General features: G+C 40.3%; 1 protein-coding gene across 1 annotated transcript in view; it reads left to right on the top strand.

The window, feature by feature from the left end:
• MTHFD1L (methylenetetrahydrofolate dehydrogenase (NADP+ dependent) 1 like) overlaps window positions 1-15834 on the top strand; it is a 137888-nt gene that overhangs the window by 73157 nt on the left and 48897 nt on the right. The window contains exons 20-23 of the mRNA XM_062488866.1: window positions 5146-5285; window positions 6962-7003; window positions 7920-8020; window positions 8442-8619. Coding sequence (XP_062344850.1) covers window positions 5146-5285; window positions 6962-7003; window positions 7920-8020; window positions 8442-8619 — 461 coding nt within the window. The remainder of the gene's footprint in view (window positions 1-5145; window positions 5286-6961; window positions 7004-7919; window positions 8021-8441; window positions 8620-15834) is intronic.

Below are 15834 nucleotides of genomic sequence, written 5' to 3' on the forward strand. Positions count from 1 at the left end.
TTGAAATAGCTTGTTAGGGAGTCCCAAGGGAATCAGCACTTAATTTAAGTGTATTCCTGGGAGCCAAGTTTCCTATGCATCCCTTGCTGCCAGCAGGCAGTGACTGTTAGTCGAAGCCTGAGACTCAGCCAAAGGAGATAATAAGTGTCCATTGAAGGAAGGCAGAATGAATTCCCGTATCTCCCCATTCAGTCAAAAGCATGGATTGGGTGTCAACGATCCAAAACCTCCAGTGCCCTGACCTCGGCAGGGCAAATACCGCCCTGGCAGCTTTCTTCAGCAAAAGATGGAAAGTACAGATTACATCCAATTACCTTATGGTCTGTTAAACTTAGGGGCAAATATTTTTCCTGTTGCCTTTTCTTCTAGACTTCACAACAACAACATAAAATTTTGACAACCAATGCAAAGTATTTTCTTCATGGCATGGAAAATGTTCGGGCTTAACTTATTCATGTGTAGTTTTCTGCTGGACTTTGTGTTCCCTGTGAGTTCCTGTGTTCTGTGACATCTGAGAATGCGTGGAAAGAAAAATGAACAGGAAAACTCCCTCTGTTGGGGGGGGGGAGGAGGGGGTGAAAAAAGTATTTGTTACATTCCAAAATCAGTCATAATAATGGAAGTTCACATCAAATAATTGCTAGAGTCAGAATGGACAAACCCTAGCTATGCTAACAAAAATATGATATCCTGTTACAGAAATCACTGATCATCCTGGTTTATTTTGGAGATTGTGCACCTTGGTATTTTTCACCTTAAAAAGAACATTTCAGTACTTTATAGCCAGCATATCTCTAGTTCCAGGTTCACAGTTCATGTGCTTCTGTGACTTTGAGCTCTTCCTTTCCTGAGTTTACCAGCAGACAGCTGCACCAGAACAGATATGTTTACATGTGGGGAGTAAATGGCAACTTGCAGCTCAGAGTTTCCATTTCCTTTTACATTGTTCAGGAATCCAGGCTCACAATTCATCCTAAAGCTTCGCCTCATGTGTGCATCTGACTTGGCCCTTAATACTACAAATGTTTTATTTTGACATTGATTTGTTGATACAAAGGGCTGACTAGGGAAAAGATACTTTCACTAGAAATTACCCTCAGTACACATCAAGTTCAATTGTGGGTGAAATAGCTTTTTGAAAAATATTCTAAACATCGCTTTCTGTAAGGCTTTTAAGCACTATATCAATTTAGACTAACGTGGAACCACTTAGCAAGATAGATGTATTTTTAGATGGATAAAAACATTGCATTTTGTATTAAGAATGATGGCGAAATCTGATGAGCTGCTTAACACACAACATTATTTAAGCTATTGTCACATGTAGGTGATTCCCAGATGTCCTTGGTAAGGCAGTAATTACATGAAGGAGGTTATGATAATTATAAACAAGAAACAAAACCATGGGAGTGATTTGTTCATTTGCCTGAACCCTGAAGTAGAATTAAAGACTGCAGTGAAGAGTTTGTTCTGACTTTATACCACCCAACAGACATCTCTATTGCCTAATTTCACCTGTGTGGTTTTCTCCTTCCTCTTTTTCCCCTTACCTAATTTTGATATTTTGGGTTCTTGCTCTGAAAGAACGCTGCAGCTTATTGATGATTTTGGTATTAGGAGAGGATGAAGTAGATGTCACATAAATGATCCCTAGAAAGACCTGTGTTGCAATGAATGTGTGTTGTGTTTTGCTTAATGGCTTTCTGAACCAAGGTCCCACAGTTACCCTGGTGTATTAGAATGAGCTGCTTTTGGTCACTCTCATGAGGATATTTTATGAGAAAAAATTATTTGACATCATTTGACCATTTTGATGTGATTTATTTCTGATATATATGTAAATTAATTGCTAGGCTTGACCTACTCAGCAGTAATGCAATGGTAATGCCCTGCTGATACATGAAATTTTAATTATTAATCCTCATTCCATTGTTCTTTACGATGCTTAGGCTCTAAAACTGAAGCATAAAATGAAACAACAGGTTTGCACTTTAGGTTTTGCACTTTATATGACCACGCAGTGAGATTCCAGAAAACTGTACTGACTGAAAATTGCACCCAGGAAGATAAACTTTTAGCACTTCTTCAGCTCATCATTGAGTCTTGTCAGTGCAAGGAGAGGATCCAGAAGGCAGAACAAGACCTGGGACTGTAATAACACTGATCTAGGTCAGTATATGTTTGCCACAGTGTTGTGTTCTCAGCCTGGAAATGCAAATACCTGTATGCTTTCTCTGAGCTTGCTGAAGGCAAATAATTTACCTCTTTGCTTTCATTAAAACTGCATTAGAACTGTGTTTATGGCCTGGAAATCAAAGCAAGCAGTTAACACCATGCTGGTATCTATTACAAACCCCCTACCTGCTTTCAAGGCAGCAGCCCAGGTAGCCGTGATTCATGGAGCTGGGAAGTGGCCACTTGGCAGGGCACAGCATAAACAGGCATCTGGGGGGAGAGAGCTGAAGCTGGGCAAAAATGTATAGACAGGTAGTAGTGCCCAAAATCTGTGTGAGTTCACCTGTAATTCTCTTCTATTGACAAACTATGTATGAGAAATTATTATCAAAATAAATGGACCTGTGTATTATTTTAATTTTCTGTTGTTACATGTAAAGTGATTAGCTCTCCACATACTACTTTCAATTCCTGTTGTTACATTTAAAGTGATTAGCTGGTTTATCTGATGATCATTAAATGTAGAGTAGTTTGAAACTTCCCATTCATAGTCTGTGTTTTTCATTGATGCTTTTCATTTGAAAGCAGGAAACAATCTGAAAGTAATTGTATTAAGTGTTTCAGCACAAAGAATTTAAAATATAATAGCTTGGCATGTTATTCTATCTTCTTACTATTCCTTGGAGGAAATAAAATGGAGTTGCAACTTTCATCCAGGCAGCTTTCCGACTACATCCTGTTTCCTTCCGCACGCTGGAGAAAGCACTGACGTTTGTCTCCCTTTCCTCCACTTGCAATGAAAAAACCCCGGTCTCCATGTTGTAGCACTCACTCTGGTGAACTCTGATCCAGTATTTGGGTTGTTTAGGCAAATGGGATTTTTGACCTCCATATCAAAGGGAGGATTGGAAAGAATAGAGGGGTATGCACAGCCCTGGCTGCCTGGACTGCCCGAAGGGTGGCTTGCTGTGCGAGCGGTTGCTGTGAAAGGCTGACATCTTTGCTTTTCTCCCACTGAAAGGCAGACTTGCAATCGCCCCTTTTCTCAGAGGGAAACTGACCCTTGAAAAGGCTTGGCATGAAATGGATTAACTCCCTGGAAACTTTGTTTGGAAATGTTAGGAGACTGCTATGTATATGTGCTGGCAGTCTCTGAGAGAGACAAATTATTTTCCCACCCTCTCAAGCACTTGGTAGTTTATCTGTTGTTTATATTAAAGATTGATCGTGGCTATATATTCCTAATTCAGGGTTCCCATTAATCACCCTATGCCACATAAGAGACTGGAGAAGAAGAATGAGGGTTACTGGAAAGCAGAAATGTGATCCCTAGCTCTGCTTTTAATGTGACTTATCCTGGCATTAGCTTTGTTCCTATGAATTACTGCGTTTGTGTAAGCATCTTTTTTTTTTTTTTCCCATGTTTGGTGTGTGTTTTTCTCATGGCTATTTAGAAAAAGATGATATGGTTATTACAATGATTGAGGAGAACGTTAATCATGACACTTGCCATGGGACCTTGCTATTTCAAGAGATCCCTGCTCCCCCCAGCAGGCCCACCCCCTTGTTTGCTGATACTTGCTTCCTCTCCCAGCCCCAGCAGCCATTTCCTCTCTCAGAGCAGATCCAGGCAATTGTTTCAGCCTGTGCAAAACGAAGAAGAGGTGGAAAAGGACCAGTGGGGTTAGGACAAATGCACAAAGGCTGGGACTTCCTAAAGTGCCTCGGCTGCCAACAGTGAGATACTTTCTGCTGCAGCAACAGAGCAGATCTGTGTGTCCTCCTCCTAGACCCTGCTGAAGGCTGCCAATCCTGAAATGTTCCATCAGCCATTTGTGGTCCCTTCCCCTCCTGAGCATGAGAGACAAAACTGCTGGCAAGAGGGAAAGAGAAGGGAATTTAGGAGTTTTTACAAGTTGATTTGGGCTATGAGAATATGTTACCAGCCCTGCTTGGAGTCTGGTCCAGAGGACTCTGGAGCAAGCTGTTTTCCCACCCTGGAAAACACCACCTTTTCCCACCACCTTGTCTGCCTGAAAGTCCCTTCACATTTTTGAGAGGTGTGCACTGAGCCCAGCTCTTTAATGTGTTCTTGTGGGAAGTCATTGCATTGGTAAACTTTCAACCAACAGATTTAATCCTTCCATTTTTTATTTGCTTGTCATTGCAAGCAAATAAAAGAAATTGCTTGGATTTTAAAAGAAGCAATCAAAATAATTTCTGTTTGACAAATCAGACCAAATTCGCTCTGAAGAGTCTGGTATCATGTAATACAGATTATCCTCTCTTTATTTGTAGCTCCACTAAACATACTTTGCCATGTGTATCCTAATTCTGCACAGATTTTTCTCTTCAGTCATGTCACATTCATGTCTGACTTCTTTGGTGCAAAATCCCATTATTAAATTCATTATTTCACAGTATGTTCAACACTGAGATGTGACTGTAACTGCTGGTTTGTGTTTATAACTAAACATCCTCTCAACAAAAGCAAGAAATCACCAGAAGTTTTGCAAACCTAGGAGAATTTAGGTCCATTAATTGTGATGAAAGCATATCTTTAGTGAAATCAGAGGAGGAGGAATAATATAGGAAAGTCTTATATCTGAGAATTTGCAATCATTTTACACATAATTACACAGAATCAATGATTTTAGTGGACTGGGTATTTTTAAAACACTTTGGTTCAAACTAATTTAGATTGCTTCATTCCCCCCCCCCCCCCCCCCCCATGCAACTACATTTGATGGCGTATTGCACATGTAAGAGTTAGATAATTTATTTCTGAGTTGGGAATAGGTTTTTAATCAGAATCAGTAATGTAAATAGACCTCTATTTAAAAGTTCATTCAAAACTGAGTACTGGTGTGTATTTAAGTGCACTATATGCTGAAGTAGAAATATCCCCCAGTGTTTAACCAAAAGCATGTTTAATGTGTGGTTTTGTTTTGTTGTTTTAATGTTTAACAGTAACTGAAGCTGGCTTTGGTGCTGACATTGGGATGGAGAAATTCTTCAACATCAAATGCAGAGTGTCTGGCTTGGTTCCCAGTGTGGTTGTACTTGTTGCTACAGTGAGGGCTTTGAAGATGCATGGAGGTGGGCCAAATGTAAGTTTTTGCACCTTTCTTGAAAAAATCAAATTGTTGCTAATATTTGAAATGAGTAAAATACCTTGATTTAAGAAATATTTGGGGTAGTCTATGGGGCAGTATTTAGATAACCCTTCTGAGATGCCTCATTGTTTGGATGTTATCACTAAAGATAATGCTATCTCTAAAATAAAACCACAAATTAAAGAAGAGGGACGAAAGAGCTCTGAAGAAGTACTATATCTTGCAGAGCAAGGGAAGTTTGTTGCATTAAAAAAAAAAAGAGTTGTAAGAGAGATACATATATTTTTTTCACTGCCTTTTGAAATAGCATTTGTAAGTGCACTGAAGTCACAGGCTGGGAAATTTGACAGCCGAGGAGGAATGTGAGTGGAAGTTGTTATTGTTCACATTGTTGGTGAAGGTCTTAAGATTTCTTTCACTCCAGGAATAGGTACCTCTTATGTCCTTTTATTTTGCTCATATTAATTCCCTTGGGCATGCTGAAGTAACTGATAAAATTTTGCAAGTGTTTTCCTGGTGTACCAAGAGTCACCAATGTATAATTTTTTGCTGTCTAAACCACAAACACAGATTACTGATTGTAGAAATGTTCCCTGAATGTGCAATCAGATCAGACTCTGCTAGCCAAGCAGGCAGAACAGACACTTAACTCCCAGGAGCACTTACATCTGCCCAGCAGCATGCTAGAGAGTGATGCTGCCAGGGAAACAGTCGTGATGGGTGAAAATACCAGAGCTGTTTCCACAGCCACAAAATTTTAGAATGCATGGTTTCCCTTACAGCTAATCTTCTCTAAGAGTTAAAGCTGAGCTACTCTTTTTCAGTCTTTCAGGTTGATGTAATGGTATAATTTTCTAACATTTTAGTACACTTCTAATGCATGCTTTCTTTATTTTGAATTATATTTCTCCATCCCTATCAAGGCACATATATTTTCACATGTGTTATCACTCAATCTAGCAAAGATAGGACTTAAATATGTCTTAATAACTGTCTCTATTTCTGTCTCACTTGTGTCCTTAGAAGTCGAAAGGTTTAATTTGTTTACAAATGTGATGCATTCATCACTGAGGCATGTAGAGCACCAGATACTTTTACTGGGAGGTTAACTATAAAAAGGACTAATGCTAGAGACAAATGTGACTAAGTGGTGCCTGGGACTGACATTATGTGGTCCTTAGAGACTCAATACAGTACCCCAGTATCCTTGTGATGCACTTTGCATGTGTACCTTTGTGCTTCCCAACAAATTACTTGCATGCATTTCCTTGCCATGGGCAGTAATTAAAGAACATCAAAGATTATGTTCGTCTGTGCTGCTGTTATTTCTTCAGCTGTTGGAAGTTGCTGCCTATTGTCTTTGCACTGCTGGTGTGCCGTACATCATGTAGAAAGAATGAGGTTCAGCTGCCTTCCCTAGTAGTCTTTTGAATCTAATTGCTGAGGCAGTACCTGTGTCTCGCTACCCAAATGCAATAGGAAGTGTTGCTATTGTTTGTGTGCTGGTGCAACTTGGAATAAAACACAAACTGCAGTCAGGGTGTGATGCTCTGTGCACTGGCATGGGTTACCTGGCAGTACAGAAACCAAACAGAATTGCACGTGAGACCCTTTAGGGTTATGACAAGTACTGGTCTGTGATGACATTGTTTATTATTATCTGATCCCAGGTAACTGCTGGTGCCCCCTTGAAGAAAGAATACACAGAAGAGGTAAGAGGAATTGTTAAAAAACTTTAAAGATGTTTTATTTAAAGGAACAAAATAATATAGTGTACAGAGAATCAGAACTTCTCCTTGCTCTGGCTGTACAGCGTGCAGCCTCAGGTTTGACAACAGCATGCTCTAATGCTGACGTTCAGTTAACATCTCTTAACAGGCATTGCCAACAAGTAAAACCACCTCATCTTCCCTCAGCCCTTTTAGGAGCGCAAGAGCAGAGAGGTGTATGGGCTAAAGACACTCCCTGAAATTAATGATAGCATAACGTGTTCATTAAACAACAAGTTTAATATGTTTATGCTTCACATTTGGGGTGGGATGCCACTCTTCAAACAAAGAGTGAATTCTGGTGGTTTGTTTTCTTTGTCACTTTGCTCCAGACAAATTCTGGTCTTCTGCTTGTATGAGGCTAAGGATAAGTGTTTTGTTACAACAAAGACAAGGCCTACAAAATGTGAGGTAAAAGAGAAAATAAGGAAATCCAGTAATGTGCTTTTATCTGGGTTATGTATGTGTATATGTGAACACTGCATCTAACACATCTGTATGTCAAACCCCACCCCACTACTGCAGTCTGTTTATAAACTTTGCAAACAGCAGACTACCATCCCTATCACAACCATGACAAGCAACCAGTCATCAGCTGCACCATCTTCCTGTGTCTCAGAAGAGAGCAATGGATTTGTGTACAAATTCTGGACACTGCTTACTTACTTAAGTATGTCTGATGCATATTAATTGGAATGAGAAGTAATAAGAGCCAGAATACTTTTGTATGGAAGAATTTCACTTGCCTGCAACTGTCATGATCAGCACTGTTTATATTCACTTAAATTTATGGAAAATTCTTTGGCTGGAGAAGACTATGTATCTTACAATTTCCATTAATTTTCATTTAATTGCACAGAACCTCCAGCTGGTAGCTGATGGCTGCTGTAATCTACAGAAACAGATTCAAATTGCTCAGCTCTTTGGAGTTCCTGTTGTGGTTGCTCTAAATGTCTTCAAGTAAGTCTGTTCTTTCATTACTCTTGTGAGTAAATATACAGTTCAAATACCTCACTTTTCTTGGTTTTCAAATTATTCAATTTGGCATGAGCAAAGAAGCTATTAAAGAGTTTCCTTTTCTCATCATGAATAGAAAGATATTTTAAGTTCTTAGCTTGTTCTTAAGGTTTTAAAACCAACCAAAAAAAAAGTATATACTATTATGGAGCTGATAATCTTCCATGTTAGTTAGCTATAACAATTACAAAATTTTCTGGAAACATGTAAATATATATGCTATATATAAATGCATAATGTATATGGCACAATTTCTCTATATACCTGCTTTACCATTGCTGCTGGTATAATAAGGCTAAGTTTAAAAGGTTGTAAAAGAGAACTAATTATACAGAATAATGAGACGGGACTGTTTGGTTGGCAGAACTGACTCTCCAGCTGAGATTGATCTGGTGTGTAAGATTGCAAAGGAGTCTGGAGCACTTGATGCTGTACCCTGCAATCACTGGTCAGCTGGTGGTAGAGGAGCAATAAAATTAGCTCAAGCTGTGGAAAAGGCAGCCAGTCAAAAAAACAGTTTCAAATACCTCTACAGCTTGGAGGTAAGATTTATTTTCTTTCCTTTTTTTTTTTAATGAATACATTCTGCATCAGAGTTGGATTTAAAACAAGAAGAACATTGAGAACATTGAAAAAAAGTTATCTAAAATACTTGGAAGGGACTTGCCTTGGTTTAAAATCATAAAAGCTGGAGAGAACAAGCAATCTGTGGCTTGTCTAATCAGGGAGCCGGATACTCACTGGTGATGATTATCACTTAGTGCATTGAACAATACATCTGATACTTTCATGTTTAACATAAAATTATATATGCAGGTGTAATAGTCACCAATTGTTTTGGGAGACTTCTCCAAAGATCTCACATTGGTAGTATTCATCCTGTCAGTTGGATAAAAGGAGATGTAGTTGCTGTCCCACAGTCACAGGTATTGCACCAATTTTTGGCTTCCTGAAGCAGTCACTGTCTGTATGAGAAGGATGTGAGAAGGATGTGACAGGTAGCACATCCATGCTCAACCCACACATCTGCCCAGCCCAGCCAGGACAGAGAGGAAGCACGGCCCTTACCTGCACCCACCTACATGGCACAGCTCTCAGGTGAACACAAAGAGTGCAGGTGACCCAGTCCTGTTCCTTCTCTCCTGATGATCAGATTGGAGTCGGCCAGTACAGTACAGTACAGTGCACACAATACATGGGTCACTGCTGCTGCTGCTGGCCCCAGGTCCTCAGTCTACTCAGAAGCAGCCCCCAGGGCTTCTGTCCTGCTCCAGCTGATGGCACCAGAGTCCACAAGCCCCTGAGGTTCGCAGCTCACTACAGCTGCTGGGCACAGCCCTTTCCTCACACTCTGTCCTCATACATTTAGAGCAGGGAGAACGCCCACACAAAAGGCAGTCAGAAACCAGATTTAATAAGAGTAGAGAGGTCCTCAACTACATAGCTCAGTTAGTCAGACTACTGGCCAGACACCTTTACACACAACTGACTCCTTCTTCCTCTATCCTCTCCTTTTCTGGCCATGCTTGTTCCTTTTCAATTCACCTTGATTACTCCCTTTTCCCATCTTTGCTCCTTCCACTAAACGATCTTTGCACATTCCCACAATCCTCTTTGAAAATCCCATCATAAGGTTCACGCAGTTCCAAAATCTGCTTTTTCAGGCATCCAATAGAGTTCTGTGCTGCTGTATGCGATCGCTTCCTTTCATTTGCGAAGTTTTCTGATTAAAGTGTTTTCCCATTGACCCACCTTGGTGCATTTCACACCAAGGACACTGGTTTCATCTTCCCCTTGGACCGTCATAGGAAACAGGCAATTCTGTGTGCTCTGATTTTCACTGATTAGGTTTTCTCCAGTGATTACATTACAGAGAGTTCCTCCACCTGTCGTTGCTCCTCTGATCTTTGTTGGGGCTTTGGGGCTAGTTTGCTTAGCCCTTAGATAACCTAACAAAGGATAGTGTGGTCCAAGTTTCAATTCTGTGTCTGCCAGAGTTAGTGACTCTTTTTCCATGCCTTGGAGACTGTTACTGCAGTTGTCTGCAAGGTAACATCAGAGCACTGTGAGCTGTCAAGAGGAGCTTGGACCCCTGGGAGCACTGGAGGTGCTGGGGTACCACTGTGCTGGCAGAACATTTGGAGGGACATATTGCCAAGAAGGTTATACAAATGATTTCTCAGAGCCTTCCTGGCTGCCCAAATGTGGGTGGGTTTAAATCTGAGCAGCCAAACAGACTTCTCTGACTCCAAGGAAGCCCTTGTCAAGTTTCAGATTCTGTGCCTGTGCTACTTAAGTTTCTTTAGAAAATGTTTAAATGCTGTTTTTATACAACAGAACCTCAGTTTCATTCTTTTAAATGGCTGGAAGTCTCTGTTTTGATTCTTCTCTCCAGAAAAAAGTTCAGCCTGAGGTAGATATGCCCTACGGTCATCTTTCATTCTCTTTTCCCCTTGATATGCACCCTGTATCTGTTGCACCCATTTTATTTTTCCTTTCCATCTCCCCTGCTGTTTTACAAAATGCCAGTAATCCAGTCAACCTATATCAGTATTAATCTATGCCCTGACAGAATAGATGGAAATACGTTGGGAATATTAGTGCTGCAGCATGTATTCAAGGCATTTTGCCCATACAACATTTTTACAGCTGAAAAATGGACAATGTATAAGCCTTTCTAAGTTTGTCTCTACTGAGAGTCTCTGAAAACTGAGGCTATCATCTTATGGGGCTTGTGTAATAAAATGAGGGAAAAAATTCTTTGAGAAATACATGTAATAGTTTTCCCCACTGGAGGCTTTTGTTAAAGGGATAGCACATTAGACTTTGACAAGGCTCGTGCTTAAGCTCTGATGTTACCATACGCTGTGTAGCTTACAATCTGGTGGTACAAGTGAGTAAAAAGGAATGGTAGGGGTGGACTCTGCCTATAAAGAAAATCAGGTTGATTTCCACTTTAATGTCTTTCCCAGACACATTGTTCCGTGCTGTGTTGCGTAAGCAGCATGATCTTGATCACAAAGGGAATGAATCTCATCTTTACATTGACTTAGTATCCCGTAACTTCACACAAGTATTGTAAGCCTCAAAAATACATTGAAGGGATTTTATAAAAACATATAAAGATTTTTTAATACCGTAAAAAAGTACATTCAGGCCAACAAAAACAGTAAAGTGTAAAGTTCAGGCTTCTGTTTCATCCTTACTGTGCAAAGAATGGGGGCTGAAGCAGCTGGAAGTAGGAGAGTGAAACAGCAATGCTGTCACTTTTACAGTATGTAGGTCAATTGGTTACTAGGCTCACAGAGAAGTGAAGGAAGGCCATCTCTCCCAAATAAGCTTGTCCTGATTATTTTTGTTGTTGTTATAGCTATTTTGAGGTGTGGTTTCTGCTGTTCAAAGGGGTAAAATTAAGAAATTTAAGGAAGATAAGAAGCAGTAAATTGGGATTCAGAAATATTATTTCCCTCCTCATTGTGCCTAAAGGGGGTGTAAGTGAAAGGACATAGTTCCATCCCTTACCTGATTGTCAGATTTGTCCAGTTACTGGAATAATATGAAGTCCTGGCTGCCTCACGTTTTACAGGATTTACTGTGGTTGGCACTTTTTTCCGTTTCCTTCCCCTTTTGGAAAGTCAAAGAGGGGAAATACTCTGCTTAAAACCACTGCCACTTCATTCATATATCTATCTGTCTTCATGAGATTGCTCTACTGTTCACTTTACTCCATGTCTCCATTTAATCCTTTGATATCTATGTGCCATATTTTCCTGAAGAAAACTTCATCAGAATTTGTTTAAGAACTGGCTTAAAACTGGCTAGAAAAATTTCCAACAGCCCAGACCTCTGTAGCTATAGCAGGTCCATTCGATATTTTGATCTTTTGTTAGAAAGCATCACCTGAGGTATTTTTCAAAAAAAGCTTCAAACCCTTATATGTAAAACTGGTTCATATCCTTGCTTTCTGGTTAGAATAAACTTTGCAGTAAACTTTATTATGAGCGTGTATTCAGTCATGTAATTAGAGGATAGCTCAGATCAAATGGACTCTCTTTGTTTCGTTTTTGTTTTCCAAATGCACTCGTCTCTGTAGTGCTTTATGTAATTTACAAATGTATCTTTGAAAACAAAAGCTTCCTTGAAGGATATTTACAAATGTATATAGTGTGAGAAAAGCACTAGAAGAAAGTATTTTCTAGATCTGTCAAATGATGGTTAAAAGGTGGCTAAAGAGAATCAGCTGTTTTTTTTCTGAGGTATATTTATACATTTATACCATCTTGTCCAGTGATACCTGAGCATGTGCTGAATGAGCAATTTGAGACATCGGGCACAAGGCAGTTGTGTCAGTTCAGGACTCAGGCTCTGCTCCTGTTCAGTATCACAGCTAGTCTAATTAGAAGACTGTGCTAATTTTATTCCTTGAACATCTAATTTGGTCTCTTAAAACTTCCTTGAGTGTCATTCCATGATAGCTCTTCTCACTTTTAGATGGCTTTTTAGGTTCACTTTACTTCTCTAAGCAGGCAATATTTTTTTTTGTCCTAGTGGCTGCTGCTTGTAGTTTGACTTTTTTTTAGCCTTGATTGTAGCAAGGGTTTGTTTGACATCTGGTATAAATAAACAAATATTTTGGGGGGTTCGAATGGGAACAGAATAGCTCATATATGGTTTTGGGAGTGCATATGTGTAGCAGTCATTTCATGAATCAAATACCACCACTGCCACTGTAAAAGTGTAAGAAAAGAACAGAAACAGATAGAGTGTACCCCAAAATGCTTACAGTATTAGGAATTGCACAGGTCAGGGGGTGGTTCAGGAGCAAGGATGAGTTTTCATATCATAGACCTGAGAGCTTAAAATATTATTGGCAGTAATTGAAGTAAATACTATGGTATTGTGTGGTTTTACTATGGGTTTTTGCCCCCTGTGCACAATAGCCTCTATTAAGTTACTGTTGAGATGATTTCTTGAAGAGTGTTTCTCTTCAGTATTTGAAGGATGGGTTTGTTTAAGAGGCCTCCTGAACTCTTTGTGAAATATCTGTGGCAGCTTATTTTAATATCTATTCTTGCTACATATGGAAAATATCAAAATATCAATCCTCTTATCACTGTTGACTTCCCTTCTGGGTTCAGTTTTCTTGAAGTATGGGTCTTTAAGTTGCAGCACAAAGCTATTACTCAAAATAAGGTTGACTGAACCATTAAAAGTAACTTTAGATAACTAGGGGGAGGAAAGGAGAGGATGGAAATGCATCCCATTCCCAAGTTTCTCTGGCTTCAGTGGCTGTTCTTGATCAGGAGATAGCGGGAAGCTATATTCCTTACTAATGCATGCCTGCTGAGTGACCTGCCTTCACTATCCTGGTCTCCTCTCTTCTGCTGTGGTGAATTGTCCCTGACTTCCTCAGCCTGGATCAGGAAGAATAGGCAAGAAGAAGGCAAGCATTAGGTTTTTAAGAGATACATTGCCCCTTCCTGCAAGGGAGGAGTGGAGTGGGTGCTCAGGAGATAGAAGAAAGGAGAAGGATGGGCATTTGGCATGAGGCAGGATCAGCACATCTGGCTGGTCAGTCAGTTAGCACTGTTCTCTTAAATGAATGACATGGTAACCTGACAAATATTATTGAAGAGCCTCAAATCACCAGATTTATGCTTCACTAGTAAATTAAACTGAAGACTGTAAAAGTTGCAAATGGGAAGGAAGAGAAGGGGTTGTACTAGTCTTCCAATTTTATCAGATGACAATTTTTTTTGACAGTGCTATGCCTTTAGGTAATATCATGACAAATGAAAATATTTCCAGGTTATACAGGGAAAGTTGATTGCACAAATATTTTGGCAGAGTGCAGTGCATTGCCTGGCTAGCCTGCAGAACAAAGGAGAACTTTCTCAGCTTGGGACCATCCACTGGGAGCAAGGTTGGGTAGCAGCACTTCTTAGGGAGGCATTCAAGCAATTAGCAGCCTCAGCACTGGTGTTTTTCTTCCCCTGCGGGGAGCATAATAATAGTTTGAGCAAATCTGGAGCATCTAAGCCCAGAGTTTTGTCTGCCCCTGCCTCTGTTTTGCTGTTGCAGTATGGTGTGGTCTGTCACTTATCTCATTCCCTCCAGTCTTCGCTTCAGCTGTCACAGACAATGGCTCACTCAGAGGCGTCTAAGGGCAGCATCGAAACAGAGAAAACTCTGCCAGGAGCGGTTCTCTGTGCATTATTTTCTCTTCCATCCATGGTCTCCCAAAGCAAGAATGAGCTGTGAGTAATGAAGGAAGAAGAGCTTCGTCTGTGCAGAAAGCTCCTTGGTGCATGTACTGGGAGGGGAGGAGCAGCTCGAGGAGGAAGGCACAGTTCAAGAAGGGCTTATGGGGTCTAGGTTTGAGAATGCCAACCTCCAGGAGAATGTCCCAAGAGTGTTTCTTACAGTTTACGAACTTCTCATCTTTTCAATCCCAGTGATTGAATGGGAGCTTGGCGGGGGGGGGGGGGGGGGGGGGGGTGTGCCAGGGGTATTTTCTGTTTCCTCCACTAATACCATGAAGTCACTAAGCCATGAAAGCTACCCATCATGTGTCTGCTGTCACACCAGCCCAGCATACCTCTGCTCATTTGTCTAGGAAGCAAATGGGTTCTGTGTTGTTCTCTATACAGTATGGAGTTCAGTCATGTGTGGACCTAATGGGAAGTCCTTAAGTACTGCTGGGGTGGGAATAAATGAAATACTGTATGGTGAATAGTGAAACTTTTCCTAATAATTGATGGAGATCATTTCTCATCCTGAAATGCAGGCAGTGTTGCCCTGCAGCATATGCTAGGCTTTAAACTATTTCCCCCACTCCCCTCTACTGCCACTAAGACACCTAGCAGTGAGGCCACATTAAAGAGGAATTCCATAGGGCTGTACCACCCACTCCTCCCACTCCCATCAAAGAGATTTCTGTGGAATCTGGACATCGTTTCACGGAATTGTGTGTTCTAGGGTTGGAAGCTATCTTTCTGCCCCTCCATCTCTTTATTTGTGGATGTAGGCTCTTGACGGCACTGTACTTTTATGTTTGTTTTCATTATTTTCCTATTCTTTGCATAGTACAATTTTCTTAGGCACAGCTGGGGCTTCAAAGTTGGGGAAATGGAAAATAAATCTCTAAGGCCACAGGCTTAGGTGTTGATTCGCAAATTGTTTAGCTTGACTGAAAATGCTTTTCCACAAATTAAAAAAACAACTCTTGTCCTGTGCCAGCAAAGGAAGAGGAGTGCTAAAGACTTGGAAATCCTTTTGTCAGCCACAGATCTTCTGGAACCAGAATATACAGATGCTTTAATAAATGAGTTTTTATTTTATCCAAGGGAAAAGCTAGAAGTAGGAGTTTGAATGTGCAGAGTCAGCTATTGTTCTAGCACTGCACTCTGTCACCCCACACAGCACCTTCAGCCACACTCTCATCATGTTTTCATTTGGCAGCCCTCCCCAGAAGAGGAATGAGTGATGTCTGCATACTGTTTCACTTAGCCAACCAGTGATTCTTCTTTATTGCTTTCCGTGAATGTGTAAGGTTTTTTTAAAAAAGTGCCACTGCCTTGAATTTTGAATTATATTAAGAATTTCTGCTAAAACACAAACAGCTTAGTAACAGTAAGCCCAGAGGTTGTCACCTTATAATTAAACTGGTGATTCCATAATCAAAACTAGGCATTGAGACTAAAGCGAATGTTTACAGTACTTGAAGTATTAAATGTGTACAAGTAAATAGTGTTTTT

Source organism: Cinclus cinclus, chromosome 3 (genome assembly GCF_963662255.1).
Source record: "Cinclus cinclus chromosome 3, bCinCin1.1, whole genome shotgun sequence".
NCBI classification, from domain to species: Eukaryota; Metazoa; Chordata; class Aves; order Passeriformes; family Cinclidae; genus Cinclus; species Cinclus cinclus.